We start from the raw sequence: 23,405 nt of genomic DNA on the forward strand, positions 1-23,405 counted from the left end.
AATAAAATAAAATAAAATAAAATAAAATAAAATAAAATAAAATAAAAGTAATAAAATACAGAAGGGAGAAAACTGAAATATACTCTGCGGTAATGGACCATAATCAGAGGGTTAGTGTGAACTCAGTTTTATAATACTGACAGGCAAATATAGGAGACAGTTATAGATGGAAGTGGGTATATAAATGTATGTAATTATGTATATACATACATTCCCTAGCTCTGTCCACTGAGAGCCCTGGAAGCAGCCAAACCCCAAGAACAATGAGCAACACATTAGGCACCCAGATCTTGCCTTTTAAATGTCATTTTCCACTAAAATGAACTAGGGTTCCTTAGAGAAATGGCTGACTCCAGGGGTGAGGCAGGAAAAATTCAAGACAGGCCTAAAACATCTTGGGGCAGAAAGCAAGGATGTGTTAAAAAGATTGATGGGATATAAAAAATGAACACAGAAGTCAGCCTAAAGAGGCTCCAATTGGCCAAATCTTCAACCAAGCATTAAAATAATCATAGTAATAGATTTTAACCCAGTTAATAAAATTCCTAAGCCCATGCTGATACAAATAAATAAATGAATAAATTAAAAGATGTAATGAGAAATGAGATTAACATTACAGTGACAAAACCTGCCAGACATCACCTTAATCAACTTATCAAAGTGAACTATCAGAATGGGGCAAATAAAAACCATGTGCCTCCTGTTAGAGTGCAATGAGGGAGAAGACACAGCATCACTTTTTGCAATATCCCTCCCAAAGTTAGTACCTTAAGTACCATTAGAGTAAAAACCAGATAAATCCAAACCGAGAAACATTCTACAAAATATATGGTAATTTTCAAGTATTATGATCACAAAATTTTAAAGTGAGAAACGAGAGGTGCCTGGGTGGCTCAGTCAGTTGACTGTCTGGCTCTTGGCTTCGGCTCAGGTCATGATCGCATGGTCATGAGAATGAGCCCTATGTTGGTCTCTGCACTGAGCGTGGATCCTGCCTGGGATTCTCTCTCTCCCTCTCTCTCTCTCTCTGCCCCTACCTGCCTTCATTCTCTCTCTCTCTCTCTCAAAATAAATAAATAAACAAAAACAAATAAAGTGAAGAACCAAGACAAAAGAAAACTAAAGAGACATGTCAAATAATGCAATATATAATTTTTTCAAATTAACTATTGGAAGACAAGTAGAACAGTAAAGAATATGTGTCAAAGACCAATCCAAAATATATAAAGAATTTAAAAGCTCAATACCCCAAAAATAAATAATCCAATTTAAAAATATGCAGAAGACATGAACAGACATTTCTCCAAAGAAGACATAACAGGTGGCCAACAGACACAGGAAAAGATGTTCATCATCATTTATCATCAGGAAGTGCAAATCAAAACTACAATGAGATACTACCTCACACACATTGTCACAATGGCTAAAATCAACAATACAAGAAACAGATATTGGCAAGGATGTAGAGAAAAAGGAACACTCATGCACTCTTGGTGGGAATGCAAACTAGTGCAACCACCATGGAAAATAGTATGGAGATTCCTCAAAAAGTTAAAAATAGAACTAACCTATGACCCAACAATCACACTACTGGAGATTTATCCAAAGAATTAAAAAACACTAACTCAAAGGGATACATGCCACCCCCCCCCCATGTTTACAGCAGCATTATTTACAATAACCAAGATATGGAAAGTGTCCATCAATTGATGAATAAAGAAAGATGTGGTATATACATATACAGCAGAATATTATTCAGCCATAAAAAAGAATGAAAGGTTGCCATTTGTAACATCACGGATGGAGCTAGAAAGTATTATGCTAAATGAAATACGCCAGTCAGAAAAAGAAAAACACCGTATGTTTTCACTCATATGGAATTTAAGAAACAAAACAAACAAAGGGGAACTAAAGACGGAGACACACACAAATCAAGAAACAAACTCTTAATTATAAATGGTTACCAGAAGGGAGGGGCAGAAGAATGGGTTAAATAAATGATGGGGATTAAGAAGAGTCATTATGAGTACTAGGTGATATGCAGAATTGTTTAATCACTATATTGTACAACCGAAACTAATGTAATACTGTATGTGAACTAAATTAAAATTAAAAAAAAAATTTTTTAAGTGTCAAAGATCAAAACTAGTCCAACTTGACCTGACATTTACAAAATAACCCACCCAATAACTTCCAAAATACATTCTTTTCAAGTGAGTATAGACCATTCACTGACTAATCATATATTGAGTGCTAAAAGAGTCTCTCAATGAATTTAAAAGGATTGAAATTATCCACTGCACATTCTCTGACCATGGTAATTAAATGATCAATGACAAAAAAATACCTGGAAAACTTCGAAACATTAGAAGTTAAGCAAAACACTTCTAATTCATGAATCAAAATGAAATCACAAAGGAAGAGAAGTTCATAGCTCAAATGCTTATGTGAAAAATGAAGAAAGGTCTAAAACGGTCATCTAGGCTCCCATTGTAAAAGCTAAGAAAAGGGGCATCTGGGTGGCTCCATCGGGTAAGCATCCGACTTTGGCTCAGGTTATGATCTCACAGTTTGAGAGTTCGAGCCCTGAGTCAGGCTCTGTGTTGACAGCTCAGAGCATGGAGCCTGTTTTGGATTCTGTGTCTCCCTCTCTCTCTCTGCTCCTCCACCACTCACACACTATCTCTTTCTCTCAAAAATAAATTAAAAAATTTAAAAACAAAAAGCTAAGAAAACAGCAAATTAAGAACAAAGTAAGTAGAAGGAAGGAAATAAGGAAATAATAAAAATGAGTTAAAGCTGAAATTCACAAAGGTAACAATCTATGAAACCAAAACCTGATTCTCTCAAGAGACCAATAAAATTGACCAATAGATCTCTACCCAGACTAATCAAGAAAAGGACAAACTATCACTACCAGGAATGAGAAAGAAAAAAATTATAGATCAGACAATAAAAGAATTTTAAAAATTATGAAAAATTTTGTTCAATTAAAACAAGAAATGGACGAATTCCTTAAAAAATACAACTTATCAAAACGGATTTAAGAAAAAAAATTTAAATCTGGAGAAGCCTTATATATGTTCTAAAATTTGAACACGAAATTTAAAACTTCTCACAAAGAAAACTCAGTCCCAGATTAGCTTCAGTGGTAAAGCCTTTCAAAAAGACATAGAGTAGAAATGAACAAATCTTAAACTCTTTCAAAAAATACAAGAGGAAATACTTCCTAACCCATTTATGAAGCCAGTATACCTAAAACAAAGATATTGCAAGGAAACTAATATTCCTCATAAATGTACACTTAAAAATTGTTTTAAAAACAATTTAAAACCACCTGGGTGGCTCAGTTGGTTAAGCATCCGACTTTGGCTAAGGTCATGATTTTGCGGTTCGTGAGTTCGAGGCCCACATCAGGCTCTGCACTGACAGCTCAGAGCCTGAGCCTGCTTCAGAATCTGTGACTCCCTCTCTCTCTGACCCTCCCTAGATTGTGCTCTGTCACTCTGTCTCTCAAAAATGAATAAAAAGCTAAAAAAATTTTTTTAATTACTTTAAAAGGTTAGTAAACTGAATCCAGAAATGTATAAAAAGGATGACACATCATGACCAAGTGTAGCTTATCCTAGGAATACAAGGTTGGTTTAATACTTGAAAATCAATCAATGCAATTCATCATATGAAGATAGTAAGAAAAAAAATCATTATCACCTAATAAATGCAGAAAAAGCATTTAAGTTACACATTCATTTATATGAAAAAATAATCTCAGCAGGGGTGGCTGGGTAGCTCAGTCAGTTTAACGTCTGACTCTGACTCTGAACCTTTACGTACCTGTAACAGTCACAAAATACACAGCCAAAGTAAAAAGAATCAACCGCATTTGGGGCGCCTGGGTGGCTCAGTCAGTTAAGCCTCTGACTTTGGCTCAGGTTATGATCTCACAGTTTGTGGGCTTGAGCCCTGCATCGGGTTCTGTGCTAAAAGCTCAAGGCCTGGAGCCTGCTTCAGATTCTGTGTCACCCTCTCTCTCTGCCCCACCCCCGCTCACACTCTGGCTCTTTGAAAAATAAATAAACGTTAAAAAATTTTTTTGAAAAAGAAAAAACAAAATCAACCACATTTCTATATACTGGTCATAAACAATTAAACACTGAAATTTTTAAAAATACCATTTACAATTGCATTCAAAACATGAAATATTTAGGGGTAAATATTTCCAATAACTCTACACTTAAAACTATATAACAATGCTAAGATAAATTAAAGAAAACCTAAACAAAGTGATATGCCATGTTCACGGACTAGAAACCACTACTGTTTAGATGCTGATCAAGTCAACATATAGAATCAATATAATCCCAATAAAAACCCAGCTGGTTCTTTTTATAGAAACTGAAAGGTTGATTCTACATTTTATACGAAAATACAAACAACCTAGAATGGTCAAAACAGTCTTGCAAGAAGAATAACAAAACTGGGAGACTACACTACCTGATTTCAAGATTTACTACACAAGATTCAACAATCAAGACAGTGTAATACTGATGCAAAAATATAGACACTGGATCAAACAAAATGAAAACACAAGAGAAACAGCTTAACTTCTAGAAAGACACCCCCCCCTCAAAAAATGAAAAAAAGATTCATACAAAAATGTTCATAGCAGTTTTATCCATAAAGGTTGAAAAGTAGAGATAATACAACCATAACAGGGGAAATGAATAACCAAACTTTAGGATAATAAGGCAACAGAGTATTAATAATAGAGTATTAATCAACAATAAAAAGAAATGAACTACTTACTGATCCACTCAACCAACATGGATAAACCAAAAACATTATGCTGAGCAAAAGAAGCCAGACATAAGAGTTATATACGATGCCATTTGCATAAAGTTCTCAAGAGGACTGATTAGGAAGAAACACAAAGAAACCCTCTAAGATGACAGAAATATTCTGTCTGGACTGTAGCTTATACAAGTCTACGCAGTTGTCCAAACTCTGAACTTTAAAATTAGGAGCTGAGAGGGGCGCCTGGGTGGCTCAGTCGGTTAAGCGTCTGACTTCAGCTCAGGTCACGATCTCCCGGTCCGTGAGTTCGAGCCCCACGTCGGGCTCTGGGCTGATGGCCCAGAGCCTGGAGCCTGCTTCCAATTCTGTGTCTCCCTCTCTCTCTGCCCCTCCCCCGTTCATACTCTGTCTCTCTCTCTCTCTGTCTCAAAAATAAATAAACGTTAAAAAAAAAAATTAAAATTAGGAGCTGAGAGCAGTCACTTTAAAGTTTTCCTCAATTAAAAAAAATTTTTTTTTCACTCAAAATATATTTGACTGCCTACCATAGCCGAGGTATTGAAAACTTGCAAGAAAAAAAAGTCAATTATCAAAATGAAAAGCAAACAAAGAGAAACCTTTTAAGCTGAGAAATAAAAGCCAGTAGACTGCCAATCAAAGAATGTTACAGGTATATACACAACATGTACAGAAGTAACAGGAAAAAAAAAAAAATCACAGTGGATCTGGGTAACTAAAGTAATTAAAGTATGAAGCTCACATGGAGCACTCACAGACCACTTTCATAAAACACTCCTTCACAAATTTAAAAGAACAGAAATTATACAATATATGCTCTCAGACCACAAAGGACTTAAACTGAAAATTAATAACAGAAAAAGATGGAAAATACCCAAATACTTAGAGATTAAACAACACACTTCTAAATGATATGTGGATCAAAGAAGGTATCTGAGGAGAAATTAAAAGATATATTGAACTAAAGAAAAATAAAACAATTCATCAAAATTTGTGGGATGCAGTGAAAGCAGTGCTTAGAGGGAAACTCCTATCACTGAATGCATATATTAGAAAAGAAGATCTAAAATCAATCATCTAACCTTCCAACTTAGAAAACTAAACAAGACCAAATCAAACCCAAAATAACAGAAGAAATCATAAAAATTAGAGCAGAAATCAGTGAAATTAAAAACTAGAAATCAACAGAGAAAATAAAAAACTAACTCTTCTAAAATATCAATAAACTTGGTAAGACTCTACTAGGGTCTAGCAGAAAACAAGGAATTGTCCAATAGGTATGAGATTCAGTTTTGCAAGAAAAAACAGCTCTAGAGACCTGCTGAACAATAATGGATATTAAAAGGATAACAAAGGAATACTGTGAGCAACTCTATGCCCACAAATTTCAAAATCTAGATGAAACAGACTAATTCCTTGAAAGGCACAATCTGTAAAAACTCACACAAGAGAAAATAAATAGTCTGAACAGGTCCTACATCTATTAAAGAAACTGAGTAATTAATAACCTTTAAAAACAAACAAACAAACAACCTTCCCAAAAGTACCAGGCTTTATGTACTCAACTGAGTTTTATCCTACATTTATGAAAGAAATTATACCAATTCTCTACAATCTCTTTCAGAAGTTAGAAGCAGAGGGAATAATCCTAGCTCATTCTTTAAGGCCAGGATTACCCTAATATCAAAATCAGAAACAAAGATATTACAAAAAAACTAGCCCAATATAACTCACAAACAGATACAAAAAATCCTCAACAACATATTAGCAAATTGAATCCAACAATGTATAACAAGAATTACACACAACAACCAAGTGGGATATATTAGAGGTATATAAGGGTGGTTCAGCATTCAAAAATCTGTCAATGTAAGCCATCACATGAACAGACTAAAAAAAGGTAAGGCTATTGCAAAGGGCTAGAAAAGTTGGTGGGCACATGTATTAGAATACAACTATAACAATTATTCATTCATTTACACTATGTGCCAATACCTGGGATACGATGGAAAATAAGACAAAATTCACGCTCTCATAGAGCCTACAATCTATTAGACAGACACTGAACAAGTAACCACGAGTCCCTATTGCAGAGACTCAACCTGGACTAAACAGAAGAGGCAGGCTGATAATGATGAACCACTAACTAGATTAAAAAACAGGAAGGGGGTATGGCTAAAGGGAATATTACAAGCAGGATGCATGAAGGTTCTGAAGCAAAAGAAAAAGTACAGTGTATTAGATATACTGAAAGAAATCCAAGTCTAATATCACAGAAAGGATAGAAGAGGATTACATTATGGTTATGGTTTTGTTGGTCAGTCATCAGGTAAAAAGAAAAACAAGAAGGCAAAAAAATTATGAGTGCCTACAAAAGAATATTTTAGGTGAGAAACAATGACATTTAGGATAAACAGGAAAAACTAAAAGGGTCGATATGCTTTTGAAAAAGGTAATGAAAAAAATACAGACACCAGGAATTGCCAAGTTACAGAACCCGAAGGAAAAACCTTCAGGTATATGATCTTTTTCTAGTTATACTCAAGATTCAATCTTTCTACTCTTTAAGGAAACCAAGAAGTTGAAACAAAATCTTTAAAATTTAAGCACCTAAAATTTAATACACAGTAATCCTGGAAAAGATAAGTTACTAAATGTATACAATACAAAAACCTGATTTTGCCTTTTTCAAATGTGATTTCTGTCAACATTTAGTGTATCCATTTAATAACGCCCAGTTAACTATTAAGACTTTAAACATTTTCTGAAATTTCTTCAATGACTTGAAGCATTACTTAACACAAAATTAATTATGTTTCTAACTATAAGTTACATTAATTTTAAAAAGGAATTACTTACAGGGACATTAAGTGCATACTGTAGTCCTTGAGGAAGTCTTTCATGTGTTTCCATCTGCTCTTCATCATTTTTCACTGTCTCCTCATGGACCATGAGTTCATCATGTGATATCATATCCTGTTGTCTCATTTCGCTTTCTTGTAACACTTCATCTGCAGCAAGGATCTCCTGGTGAGGCATACTCCGATCTTGAAGTACCGACTCCTGCAGTTCCCCAGACACGGTAGACTGGCCAGACACTCCACCCATTACAACCATTGCCCTGGAAGACTGCATTTCGTCTATGCCGCCACATTTAAGAAATAATCCTTCCAGTTTGTCGTCAATGTTCATGCTTAAGTATAACTGCCTAGAAAGACCAAGTTTGGCAACAAAGCATAATAAATTAGTTTTATATGTCTACTTGATCCTTTTTAAATTTCAATTATGAAAGGTACACACTTTATTAGAAAAACTGTATTCATGTAATTCGTATTGTCTCCAATTTTAATAATATCAAGATAAGTTTCCAAAGGCTGGTGGAATAAAATGCAACTTCTCATTTTTGACATAAAGGCAAAAAATCGTAATCTATTTCATTATGAAAAAGGAGTATGACATAAAGGAAATTGGGGGGAAGTATCTGTAACAAAGGAGTCATGTTCTTTAATATATTAAAATGTCAAAAAAATTTTAAAGGTGTATAAAGAAATAAACTGACAAACCACTATCAGGCAAATCATAAAGAAAACTTAGAAAACAGTCACTAAATATATAAAATAATAGTCACTTACAGTAGTAATCAAAGAAATGAAAATTAAAACAGAACTACCATATTTCATCCACCAAACTGGTAGTGACTCTTTAAAAAAATATACGTCCAATGTTGAGGTAGGTTTTAAAAAAAAAAAGACACTCATTATGAACAGTAGGAGAATAAATTAGCTCAATTACTTTCAAAGGCAATTTGGTACTTTCTATCAAAAGCCATAAAAACACACATATTCTTTGAACTGGTAATTATACTTATAGGAACCTATCCCAATGAAACAAAATACATACGTGAAAAATCACTACAGTAATTTACATTAGCAAAAAAATGGAAATACACTATTCAACAAACAAAACTGATTAAAATATATTCATACATATGTCTTAAAACTACAGTGACAGCTATACAACTCAGTAAAAATCCCTGAAGTGAACACTTAAAATGGGTGGATTTTATCATATGTAAATTATATCTCACAGTTTTTCTCAAAAATAGAATCAGAATAATGGCTACCCTTGGGGGGGGGGGGGGGGGGTTGCTGCTGATAACAACAGGCAGGCAACGGGGAGTGTATGGGAGCTAGCAATATTTTTTTCTTGAGTTGAATGCTGGTTGGCAGATATGCTCACTTTGTAAAATTTCAAGTTGTACATCTGCAAAATATGTATGTTTTTGTCAGTTACTACACTTCAATAAAAAGTTAAAATCTGCTGACACTACAAAACAGTAATAAAATTATTCTTGAAAAATATTTGAAAATGTGGGGGAATATCCCAGTATTAAAGGAAATGTATGTGTGTATTTAAAGATACATAAGTTTATGTAAAATGTTAACACCATTAACTGGTGTTGAAATTACCAGAAGTTTTTTCCATATTTACATTTATCTCTAATTTGAAAACTTACTATAATAAAATTTTACTTTTTATACATGCTTTTAAATTTGTTAAAATGAAATAAAGGTGATACTTTCCTTACTAATACTTTTTTTTTTTTTTTTAACATTTATTTATTTTAGTGAGACAGGGACAAAGCACCAGTGGGAAAAGAGCAGAGAAAGAGGGAGACATAGAAGCTGAAGCAGGCTCCAGGCTCCGAGCTGTCAGCACAAAGCCTGATGCAGGGCTTGAACCCACGAACCACGAGATCATGACCTGAGTGAAAGTCAGATACTTAACCAACTGAGCCACGCAGGTGCCCCACTAATATATTCTTAAATAACACATGATTAAATTTAACAGGTCATGAGACCTAGACACTATCAAATAATTATATTATTTCCTCCATTATTGTAGAAAAGATAGGCAATATTAAATCTGCCCTTCTAACTTTGGTTGCTGTAAATTCAAATTCCACTGTGTTACTCCAAGAACCAACATAATGATCATGAAAGCTAAAGAAACTTCATCTCAAAAAACATGAAAGCACTGGTGCAAAGTTTGTTTTCCAAAACTGATTTCTACTATCAGACTGTGTAAAAATAACATACACGCCCTCTGCAAAGGGACAAGTCCAAAAGTAGTAAATGCATTTAACTATTTGTCTCAGTTTAGTCACCTCTTTCCCAAATCAATCAGGTAGGTACTAGCTACTACCTTGATCATAGCTTTCAAAGGTAAAATGATCAGTTAAATTCAAATGTACTACTGAAATTTAAATGCACTTTCACTTACTAAGGTTATCACTTAGGGAGAAACCTGTACTTAAATGAACAGCTCCAAAAAAAAAAGACCTTGTAAACAGCAAAGTAAAAAAAAACACAAAAACATAATTCATACTTGCTAATCCTATCTTCCCTGGTACAAGATATTATCAGTCTAGAATACATAAAACAAAGTACCAAGAATCTGATTTTTACTTTTCAAAATCTTTAAATAGCAAGCTTGAAATCTACAGGACGATTTTAAATAAATCACCAAATAACTATTCTCTTCTAATATTCTATTTAGCACATTTCTTAGAAAATAAACTATCCTACAACTAAATGAAACTTAAGCCTTACAGGGCTAACTAAAATTTGCCTATTCTGGCCATTTCTTTGGAGGTTCTTACCAAATCATTATATTCTTCTAGTCTATTTACTGTTTTCTTAAAGAATGTGGAAAGCCCCTAACTTGAAAGGGAATTTTGATACCCAAAACTAACCTTTATTGCAAGTCATCATTGTTGCTACAGCTACAATATACCCTTGACCCAGGCAAGCTCACTGCTAGGAATATACACAATCCTATAAGGTAATTCATCAAAATTAACCAAAGATACATGTACAAGGATGTTTGCTGCACCCCTTTAGTGGAAAAAGACTGGAAACTAAGCATTCACTGATATAAGATTTCTTAAATTATGATTCAACCCTACAATGGAATATACACCATCATTAAAAGGAATGAGGCTGCTATATGTGCTGGGTGAAAAGTTCTCTACAATACATTAAGTGAAAAAAATCAAGGAGAAGATACACAAAGTGAGCCACTGCTTGTATCATACATCTCAACTAGTAACTGGGCAGAGTAAGCCAGACAGGAAATTAGACAAGGCTCTCAAGCAAAAAAGTTAATTTCACCTTGCATATAGTACAAGAAAAAGGACAAAACTACACTAAGAAAAATGGTAAGGAGGGGCCCCAGGGTGGCTCAGGAGGTTGAGCATCTGACTCTTAGTTTCAGCTCAGGTCATGATCCCACGGTCCTGTACTGACAGGATCCCAAGCTTTGTGATGACAGTGTGGAGTCCACTTGGGATTCTCTCTCTCTGTCCCTCTCCCCTACTCGTGCTGTCTCTCTCTTTAAAAAAAAAGGGGGGGGTGCGCCTGGATGGCTCAGTCAGTTAAGCGACTGACTTCAGCTCAGGTCATGATCTCGTGGTTTGAGAGTTCGAGCCCCGCATCAGGCTCCGTGCTGACAGCTCAGAGTCTGGAGCCTGCTTCAGATTCTGTGTCTCCTCTCTCTGCCCTTCCCACGCTCATGCTCTGTCTCTCAATAATAAATAAATGTTAAAAAAAAATTTTTTTTAAATGATAAGGAAAGTACATTTTTTACTGTCCCTGAAGCTCTCTTACATGCACTTATCATCTTTAACTTTCCCCCTTCTAACTCCTGCATGGTCTCAGTCAAAGCTCTCTTGTGCTTCACTGCACATTCAACAACCCAAATACAACAGAAGGTCCCATGCTCAAAAGGTCTCTTCTCTAACTTCTGTATTTCCAGGGAGGATCGGCCAAGTATAAAGAAAGGAAACTGATATAATCAATCCATGTTAAAACGTGAATAGTTATAAATGTCTCTTCCCGCTAAACCATCAAAAAGCCAACTGCTTTTTGACCCAAATATCTACACAATTAATGGAAATTCAGCTGTTAGGAATATTACACAGCTAAGAGGAAGAAAGAAATGATGCTTCCTTTAAATCATGTTGCTTACATAAAAGAGTGCTCTAGAAGAAAAAAAGAAACAATTATTCTGTGTTCCCAAGAGCCTCTGTCCAACTGGGGAAAAAAAGAAGGGCTAGGTAGAGTAACAATAAGCAACCAGCCACCCTGAGTCCCTTGTGATGACACATTATTTTGTAAGGGATGGTGGGCAGCTGACAAAGGGTATAAAACACCAGAGCTATTAAGAGCCAAAACAAGATGGACAATGATGTTCTAGGGCTAATTCAGCTAAAGGTGAAATGGCCACCCAAAACAGATCATTAAAAACTAGAACAGAGCAAAAGAGAGGAAAAAAGGAAGGAGCCAGCCCACCTCAGGCCAATTTCTCCTAAATCTTCCTTTAGCAGATTACTTCAAACTGTATTCTTTTCCCCTTTCCAAGTTTTATTCTTCCCTCATCTCCATCTCTCTGTCAAAAAAGTTGACAGTGTGTACAGCAAAAGGGATATTTAGGGGATCACAATACAGTTTCCTGCTCCATTCAATTATCCCTCTCCCACACACTCCTCGCCATTCTTTCCTATTGAAAAATGTTTGGTTCAGCTGTACAAAAGTAATCCAAATTGTGGCCAATTAGGTAACCCCTAGTCATTGAAGCCTAATGGCAATGCTCTAGTCAAAGAGAACATAAATTATTAGCCATCACTTTCTCCTATCTTCCACAAGAGACAGCTGACTCTCCTTGTCATCACCTTCTAATTTAATGCTTCTAATCAACTGTGTGCAACCAATTAGAAAGCTTTATAGATTCATAAGATGAAATAAGAGTAAATAAGCTTTGAGTCAGGGTTTTCAATAAGGAATTAAACACATGGACTTTTAATACAAGCATTTGCGATAATTACTTCTAGGCTGAGGGGACTGTCTGGGCTTGCTTTCACAAGACAAAGTTAACAGAAGCATAACATATGGACAAGCTGGCCATTACTACTCATTTTTAATCAAGTATGCAAATGCCTACTGTTTTTTTATGCATTAATAAGGAAAATATCTTTCCAAATTTATTAATAGGTTTGGGTCTATATGATAAAGTTCAGAGATTATCATAACTTGCAGAGGAAGGACAACTAATATGTTTAGGATCTACTAGATGTAAGACACTGTGCTGGGCACATTTACATATATTAAATCACCTAACATTTATACTAAGGAACACTCAAGACACTAACAGTATATCCCCATCTAACAGATAAAGACACTGGGGTTTACTCTAAGGCACACAGCTGGAGATAAACTGGGATTTCAAAACAGGCTTAGGTGGTTTAGTGCGCTTTTTGCCACACCATACTAACCTCCCAACTTGAAAGGCTCTGAAGTTGGGAGAAGCCAACTGAGGAAACTTGGATTGCTGTAGCAACCCAAGCAGTGGTGATAGTGTGGCCTCTAAGGTGAGTGAGAAGAGGAGGTCATTGAGTTCAATCAGCTTCAAGATCAAATGGTTAGACAAAGCCAGAGACAAAGAAACCCATGAACAATATGGAATTAAATAATTTCCACTGGCCATTCTTAAGAAGTTTCCTATTCTCTCTCATCCTTCACAAGCATAGTTTTATCTAAACAAAAACTGCTTCACCTCTAATTTAAAAACAAAGTTTACTTCTCTTCTAGGCATATTCTACATTCAGAAACCCCTTCAGAAATATCTTTGTACAACTACAATTTTGCATCTATAAAGCTGAGCTTATAAACTACGCCCCATGACAATTTTTAAGTTGCTACTTAGTTCAAAACATTCTAAGAGGAACAAATGGGTCTTTCTGACTAGTGCCAGCAATGGTAAAAGACACAAAATAAGAGAGATTATAGGCTAAAATCCATCATTTTATACAATATAACAAAAAAAACCTTTGACCATTTTCTAACCACAGAAAAATAATCTATAAATATTTAAGTCAAAGTTAACGGGCATTTCTATATACTGCACCCCCCTCAAATAAAGCAGAATCTAAGCATATTCTGCATTCCAAATACTCATCACCAAAGTCTTCTAAAACAATGTAACAAAAAAATAGTGATATTTGAATGTTAAAACAAAATTTTCAGCAACTCATACTGTTTAAGAAACAGCTATAATTTATCTTAAAAAGGAGAGGGGGAGAGAAAAGTTTTAAAAAAAGTCCAAGCAAAACAGAACCCTACCTTCTGCTGGATCTACTTGTTTCATCCATCACACCTCATGCCAATATCAACAATTCAAATATTAATGTTAAAAATACTTATTCTGTTAGGAAACTATGAGTTTTCTACAGGCTTGTATAAGAAAAGGAATATCAAAAATACTTGTTAAAACAAACTTCCCTCTACACTACGAACATTAAACACCTACGTTATTTTTAGTATGTACTACATAGCAACCAAAACTCGTTTCAGAACAAAAAAAGTATTAACTATTAAAACCAACATTTTTTAAACATTAGATAAATACTCTCACTTTAATAATACAAACACTATTTGTGAAGCACAGAACTAAGGATGCATTTTCACCTTCAATGCCAAGAACATCTATAATGTCTTATACTATTCCATCATAAACTAAAGTCAACCAGCCGACTATACTATAACAAGTATATAAATTTATCAAAACTAAAGGGTACCAAGGCTAAAAGGTTGACATAAAACATGGTGGAAAACTGATAACTAGTTTCCAACCCTTTAATAACATCTATAATAGAATATATAATATTTGATACTTGTTTCAAAACACGGTATTTACAACAGGACAAAAATCATAAAATACAATGTACGATGAAGTATTTTTCATCTAAAAATAACTAACTGAAGTATATAATATCTTTGAGAAAAAGTTTTTCTGATCTTATCTAAACATTTAGAATAACACACTCTTTAGAATTAGAAGGAACTAGCTAGAGATCATTTAGCTTTATTTATATCTAAAGAGATCCTCCTATCCAAGGCCTCCACCGCCTTGTGTTAGTCTAAAATATTAGATAAATCATTTCAACCTAATGATAGTGAAACAAGATGAGGAATTATCTCAAGTCAATTTTAACTTTTAATACCTTATTCCATTTTATGATATCAAGACTAGCAGTGTTTATTCACAAAAAATTTGAGAACTAGTCACAGAACTTGAACTGTCTCAGAATGTCCAGGCCAAGAGTTAATGTCTTGGATAATAAAAATTGTATTTTAATGTTAATCCAAACTAGACAAATGGAAAGTAAATCTGACACAAACCCTTACTGACAATAAACTCCCCCTCCCTGAATCTGTTCTTTTCTTCTTGCCTAATAAGTGAGACAAACTCATTTCCCAGCCTCCCTTACAGCTGACTGTAGTCACGTGACAGTGTTATAGCCATTGGAATATAAGGAGAAATGACATACATAACTCCTCTTAAGGGAAGAAAAATATCCTTTCTTCTTCCTATTGACATGCATAACAGTAACCATCTTGGACAACAAGAGAGAAGCCACATACTAAGAATAGCAAAGGACGACAAAGACGCCCAGGTCATGATGACTCAGGAACCTCTACAAAATCTCAAGATTGTTTTCATAGAGCAGTGCCTGGGGTGGCTTAGTCAGTTAAGCATCCAACTTTGGCTTAGGTCATGATCTCGTGCTTCATGAGTTCGAGCCCCGCACTGGGCTCTGGGCTGACAGCTCAGAGCCTGGAGCCTGCTTTGGATTCTGTGTCTCCCTTTTTCTCTGCCCCTCCCCCACTCTCACTCTCACTCTCAAAAATAAATAATTAGAAAATAAATATATTTCTATCTTTAAAGTCTGTCACAGTGGTCACATCTATATTTTAACTAATATCTCTAACATAAATGATTAATGAATTATCTACATGACTGCTTCCTTATATTAGTATAGGCATGTATGTACAAATGTACAATAACTGGGATGTTTTTTCACATTTCAAAAATTATATGCCAAACACCATTAAATTTCATCAATTGGTCTCATTTTACCATGTATGAACACAGAGTTTCCATGGAAATTCTGAAAAATTTAACATGGATATATATGTGTTAATGATAGGCAGGTAAAAAATACACTCTAAGAAAAGGGTTAAAGGAGAAAACATCTTCGCATCTAAATTTCATTTACTATTACATAATAAGCTACACATATTTTTGTGTTAAACAAAACTTAAAATCAAAAATGATATCATTACTTATCAATTTTCTCTTAACACTGTTTTCTCAAGAAAAAATTAAAATCCCAGGTTTCTACCAGATATAAACACCAAAACATAAACTACAATACAAAAACTAACATGAAATTCTATCACCCAAAATGGTTTCATGTTTGAAAAAATTAACTTATTCATGATTATAAAACACAAGTGTTGACATTACCTGAGACTAAGATAAAAATGAAGACTTCAAGGAAGGGAATGCTGTAGAGTTGAAAAAGATATCATGGTTGAGTTTCTACCTTTCGTAAGCTTCAAATACCCTCCACACCACCTTAATCACTTATGCCATCCAAGTCCTACAAAAAAAAAAAAAAAAAAATTACTTAGGAAGGGGGAAAAAATACTGTATAAATACAATCTGGAGAAACTGGTATGAATAATGAAGTGATCATTCTTTGTAAATACGAAAACTATGCCTGAATGACCAGAACAATGACTTGCTTTTAAGTCTGAAACCAGGAGAATAAAATAGTGGTAAATAGTAACTGTAAAATAACCTTGGCCTTAAAAAGAACAATTCGCTTAAATCTGAATCTACAACTTCAGAGATAAGGGATGTTGAAGGAAATTCAGAGGGTTATAGACCTAAAAAGTTAGAAAAGAGAACGCAAAGAAACCACTTAAAAGATTAAGCAAAGATTAAGAAACCACTTAATAGCACTATTTACTGCTTTGTAAAGTCTATTAAGTGAAGAGGGAAGAAAATACAATACCAGGCTTGATAAATAAGAAAACAGAACTAGTCATGTACAGAATAAATATTTATTCACAACAGAAACAATTATAGTTGTAAAATGCTATAAAATATTTAGATACAGAAACATAATCAGCCAGGTCATCTTTGACAGAAAAAGGTGACAATAAGATGAGAATAATTAATCATAGGAAGACGGTGTACCATATCCAAAAAATACAAATAAAAATGAAGAACATAAGCTGTACACAATAAATCTGCCTGACAGTACTTCTGGGCAGTGTAAAGACTGAAGAGTTTATGGAATTCCCTACCATAGGTCTTTAAAAATATTAGATTCCTATCCATCAATAATAGTTTATATACAGTCCACAGGAGACGAGGTGATATATGAAACATAATATGATTGTATATCAATTTTTACAGTGGTGTAAAAGCAAGAAAAATGGTCTTCCTCATTTAGAACAAAGTAGTATTTCCATCTTTGAACTTCCAAAAAATATAATACTAATTTACTTTTTAAAAATATTTCAATGCTGTATCCGTATTTTTTCAGAAGTTTACTTGTTTATTAACTAATCTCTACACCCAACGTGGGACTCAAATTCATGATCCCAAGATCAAGAGTCGCGTGCTCTTACAAATGAGCCATCCAGGCACACCTGTATCCATATTTTAGTTTAAATTCTGAGCACCTGGGTGGCTCAGTCAGTTAAGAATCCAACTCTTCATTTCGGCTCGGGTCATGATCCCAGGGCCTTGGGCTCGAGCACCATCCGTGCTGAGCATGAAGCCTGCCTAGGATTCTCTCTCTCTCCCTCTGCCCCTTCTCCTGTGCTCACACACTTTCTCAAAGATAAAATTAAAAGTTTAAATTCTGATGGGGCTATTCATCCCTTAGTAACCTTCCATCTCAGAAATTTCCTTAATATTCATGCATGTCTATTTTTCCAGATAAACTTTTGTCCAAAATAAAATTTATTTTCTTTCAATTGGATTGTATAATATGTAAACGGTAGTGAAATGACAACAGTAACAATAACCTAGGCAGGGGGAAGAGAGAGTCACAATACGGAGTTGCTTCAATATATTATCTACAATGCCCAGTTTTCAACAATAAATTATAAGATTACTAAAGAAAGGGAAAGCATGACATTTATATTAACAAACACTACAGTATCTGAGTATCTCCAGACGTTGGTTTAAGCAAACAAATGTTTCAAAACATCTATTATACATATGTTAAAAGATTCCATGCTTTAAACTTCTTTAATTATGAAAATAATCAACAAATAACAGATTCTCAATAAATGTACAGAAATTATGTAAAAGAACCACACAGGAAACTCTGAAGTCGAAGAGTACAGTAATTAAAACAAATATTTCCTAGAAGTGCTCAACAGCAGATTCAAGATGGCAGAAAAAAATTAATGACCTTGAAGACATCTACTGAAATTATCCAATGTGAAGAACAGAGAGAAAAGAAGTTGAAGAAGATTAAACAGAACCTCAGAGACCAATTTATCAACACTTTTGGAGAGGAAAGAACAGAGCGAAACATTTTTAATAAAATATCTAACAAAACTTCCCAGATTTTACTTTAGTAAAAAGAAATAAAATCTATAGGTCTTAGGAATTCAATGAATCTCAGGTAGAATACAAAAAGACCCACACCTAGACACATCATAGTGAAACTGCTGAAAGCAAACACAAAGTGAAAAATAATGCAACCATAACAAGAAAAATCACTCAGCACTGTGCAGGGAATTCAACATGATTAACACCTTTCAATCATAAACAATAGAGGTCAGAAAACAGTGGAATGACATATTCAAAGTGCTGAAAGAAAAAAGGTGTCAACCAAGATGGCAGCAGAATTATCCAATAATGAAGGCAAAATAAAGTGTCTCAGACAAAGAAAGGATGAGAGAATTTTTTACTAGCAAACCTGCCTAACAAGAAATTTTAAAGGAAGTCCATCAAGCTGAAAGGAAAAGACAAAAGATTCAGATACAGAGGAAAAACAGAAGACATCAAAAATGGAAAATATGTAGGTTAATCTAAAGGACTCTATAAATATATTTTCTCATTTCTTCTCTCAGCATCTTTTAATGACATAAGAATATATGAAGCAATGATTATAATATCATATTGCTGGTTTTATAGCATACATAAATGTGAAATATATACAATAACAGTGGCACAATAGAGGAAGGAAAAAAATGGGAGCTATACTGGAGCAAAGTTTCCATATTTTACTGACAATGAGTTAAAGTTAATATTAAGCAGACTGTTAAAATGCATAATGTAAACCCTAAAGCAACCACAAAGAATATATCTTTATATTTATATTTAATAAAGAAAAAAAAATCAATGGAGTAATTATATGATACACTAAAAAATACTTGACATAAAAAGAGGCACTAAAGGAGGCACAGAGAACAAAAATAAGAGACATACATAAAACAAGTGGCAAAATGACAAATGTAAACCCAGCCATGTCCATAATTAAATGTGAATGGTCTAAACAGCCCAATGCGAAGGCCAGAGGGTGTCAGATTGGACCAAAAATGCCTGCAAGATTTAACTATATTCTGTCAACAAGAGACACACTTTACATTCAAGACTGAAAGCTAAAAGATGAGTGGGAAAGGATATTCTATGGAAACAGTAACTGTAAAGAAGTGGATAGTTCTATTAATAACATAAATATATTAGTATTTGCCTTAAGACAAATATTACTGATGACAAAGAAAAGTATTTCATGATGATAAAATATCAATAAATCAGGAAGATATTGTTAACAATTATAAATGTATATGCACCTAAAAAGAGCCCCAAAATAATGAAGCAATAACATTATTGAAAAAACAGAAAATTCAACAATAGTTGGAGATTTCAATTCTCCATTCTATATAATTGATAGAATAACTAGACAGAAAATTAGCAAAGATACAGAAAACCTGACTCATACTAACAACAAACTAGACTTAACTGGCTTATACAAAAAACCTCCATAAACAACAGAATACATGTTGTTTTCAAGCACACAAGGAACATTCTCCAGGTCAGACCAAAAAGTAGGCTACATAACAAGTCTCATAAATTTAAAAGGACGGAACTCATACAAAATACGTTCTCCAATCATAACAGAATTAAATATCCACTAAATTAGAAACTGGAAAATCCATATGTGTTCAGGAATTAAACTTCACACTTCTAAATAATTTAGGAGTCAAAAAAGAAATTAAAAGAACAATTAGAGAATATTTTTAACTGAATGAAAACAAAAACATCAAAATTTATGAGATGCAGCTAAAGTACTTAGAAGGAAATTTATAAATTTAACTAAACCCTAAAGTAAGCAAAGGGAATAATAAAGAGAGCAGAAATTAACGAAATTCAAAACAGAAAAAAACTTGATTCTTTAAGATCAACAAAACTGACAAACTTTTAGGCAGACTAAGAACAAAGAGAAAACACAATTACCAAAAACAGGAATGAAAGAGGGGATGGTAATATTGACCTCACAAAAATTAAGTTATAAGACGGAAATACAAGGTTATATGTAAATAATACCTCAAAAAAATTTTTAAGAATTATAAAGGAAGGAATATTATAAGCAAATTTATGCCGACACATTATACAACTTTGTAACATGAACAAATTCCTAAAATGACACATATTATCAAAACTGACTAAAGAGGAAATAGAAAAATCTGAATGTAACAATTAAACAAACTGAATTAGTATTTCAAAATTTCCCACAAAGTGGAGTGCCTGGGTGGCTCAGTCGGTTAATATCTGACTTCGGCTCAGGTCACAATCTCACGGTTGGTGAGTTCGAGCCCCGCGTCGTGCTCTGTGCTGGCAGCTCAGAGCCTGGAGCCTGCTTCAGATTCTGTCTCCCCCTCTTTATCTGCTCCTCCCTTGTTCACGCTCTTTCTCTCAAAAATAAACATACATTTAAAAAAAAATTTTTTTAATTAAATTTCCCACAAAGAAAAGAACAGGCCAAAATGGCTTCACTGATGAATTCCACCAAATATTTAAGGAAGAAATACTAATCCTTCACAAATTCCTTCACAAAACAGGAAAACGGTACATTCTGAAACTCAATCCGTGAAGCCAGTTAAGTTGATACCAAAGTCAAAGAAAATTACATGAAAACTACTCAGTGATGCCTATAACTATAAAATTAGATTAAAAAAAAAATTCTTACAAAATACTAGCAAACTGAATCTAGCAACATATAAAAAGGCCTACACGCCATGACCAAGTAGGATGTACCCCATGAATGCAAAGGTAGTTTAACATCTGAAAATCAAGTAAGATGATACACTATATTAAGAGAATACAGGAAAAACCCATATGGGAGCCTCAATAGAAAAAAAGCACCCAACAAAATTCAACACCTATTCATGATAAAAACTCTCAACAAACTAAGACTAGAAAGAGAACTAATAAATGAGTTCAGCAAAGTCACCATTAACGAGTTAAACAAGATCATAAAATATTAAATCAATAAATAAAATCAATTTTATTTTTAGAGTGATATCATAACATTCTATCAAAAATTTGAATTGATGGGGCGCCATTGAGCCTTCCAGCTCAGGTCCTGATCTCACTGAACACTTAGTGAGTTTGAGCCCCGCATCAGACTCCCTGCTGTCAGCACAGAGCCCACCCACTTCATATCTTCTGTCCCCCTTTCTCTCTGCCCCTCCCCCACCACCTGTTGGTGTGGACGTGCACATGTTCTCTTTCGAAAGAAAGAAAGAAAGAAAGAAAGAAAGAAAGAAAGAAAGATGAAAGAAAGAAAGAAAAAAAGAAAGAAAAGAAAAAAGAAAAAAGAAGAAAAGAAAAGAAAAGAAAAGAAAAGAAAAGAAAAGAAAAGAAAAAAGAAAAAAAGAAAAGAAATTTGAATTGATTCAGGGGCACCAGGGTCTGTTAAGCTCCAACTTCAACTCAGGTCATGATCTCACAGTTTGTGGGTTTGAGCCCTGCATTGGGCTCTATGCTGACAGCTGAAAGCCTGGAGCCTGCTTTGGATCTTTCTCTTTCTCTCTCTCTCTCTCTCTCTCTCTCTCTCTCTCTCTCTCTGCTCCTCGCCCACTCACGCTCTCTTTCTCCTTCAAATATAAACATTAAAAATATTTTTTAATTTGAATTGGTTCAAATTTTCTTTCTTATCCCTCAGTAGAGTTTCAAAATTTTCTTCAGACTGCTCCCAGACATTTTATCTTTTTAGTTATTATGAATGTATACCATTTCTTACATGATTAGTCCTAATGCCTCTTATATTTGTATAAAAAATTATTTGTGTATATTACTTTTATAAGCAGTTCCTTTACTGAATTCTCTTAATACTATCAATACACAGACAAGCAGATGAACTGAACAAAAATGATTTCAGAAACATGTTCTCCAAAAACATGGAAATTCAGTATATGAGAAATGTGGCATTTCAAAATGTAAAAAAGAAATGCATCATTCAATAATTGGAATGGGGACAACTAGTTAGCCTGCCGGAAAAAAAAGAAAGCTAAATCTCTACATCTACTGTTTATAAGCCAAATATATTCAACATTAAATGAAGATTTTAAGCGAAGTAAACCATAAAAAAAATTAACAGAAAACCCGTATAACTTTTTCAAGTACCATAATTCACTGAATCTAAAACTACCAATCTTAAGATACATGACTATTTTATGTGTTAACTAAGAAAGAAAATAATAATAATGTCAAATTATGACAAACCAGCAATTCATGTCATTTCAGAGATGTGACAACACAGAGGAAAAAGTGAGCCCTGCAGTCAACGACGGAGACCTTTTAAACTTTATACAGAAACCCCCCATGCCCAGCCATAAAGGAAACGACTAAATTCAATCATAAAAAATGAAAACTTCCATAAGGTAAAATCAAAATCAGAAGATCGAAGAAGAAAAATTCAGTGAAAATATTTTGCCTAATGAATGACTAGGGACTCAGCACAGAACCAAAGAGATCACTGAAAATATACATACAGCCAATAATGGAAAAATGCTGAAGCTCACTCATAATGAAATTTTGGAAAGCAATACTAAACAACAAAATACTAACAAATTATTAAAAAGTTTGACACTAGCTAGCGTGGTCGAGCTAGAGATTCCCATTTTCCTAGACTTACTGATATTGGAATAATCCTTTTAGGCAATTCATCCACCTAATTATTAAATGTACATGCTCTCTGGCCCAACAATTTTTCCCTTAGGGATTTATACTGCATGTACTTTTTAAAATATATGCAAAGACATGTCCAAGAATATCTACCATATTACCATTTATTATAGCAAAAGCACCTGAAAACCTAAACAGCCATTAATAAGTAAGCAGTTAATAAAATTATGGTATACCCAAATACTGGAATACTACACATAATGAAAAGAGAAGAAATGATATGCAAAAATGCAGAAATTAACAACAAAAAAGATATATTGCTAAACAATATGTATGGTGTGATCTCAATTGTGTAAAGAATATGTAAGTACAGGTATACATATAAATACCTGCATATATATAGAAAATGTCTGAAAGAATACACACATACATATACACACATACTACAGACATAATACACACATTAACTGTGAAAAGGAACAAGGAAAACCTTTTTTTTTTTAACCTTATAACATTCTCTAATGCCTAAG

General features: G+C 33.9%; 1 protein-coding gene across 5 annotated transcripts in view; it reads right to left on the reverse strand.

The window, feature by feature from the left end:
- The window catches only part of ZNF148 (zinc finger protein 148), a 167,998-nt gene that overhangs the window by 63,603 nt on the left and 80,990 nt on the right, over positions 1-23,405 (reverse strand). For all 5 annotated transcript variants that reach the window (XM_049629451.1, XM_049629450.1, XM_049629449.1 and 2 more), the window contains 2 exons: positions 16,180-16,315; positions 7,672-8,020 (listed from right to left, as the gene is read on the reverse strand). In XM_049629451.1, the coding sequence (XP_049485408.1) occupies positions 7,672-8,004 (333 nt within the window). In that variant the 5' untranslated portion in view covers positions 8,005-8,020; positions 16,180-16,315. The remainder of the gene's footprint in view (positions 1-7,671; positions 8,021-16,179; positions 16,316-23,405) is intronic.

Source organism: Panthera uncia, chromosome C2 (genome assembly GCF_023721935.1).
Source record: "Panthera uncia isolate 11264 chromosome C2, Puncia_PCG_1.0, whole genome shotgun sequence".
In the NCBI taxonomy this organism is placed as follows: domain Eukaryota; kingdom Metazoa; phylum Chordata; class Mammalia; order Carnivora; family Felidae; genus Panthera; species Panthera uncia.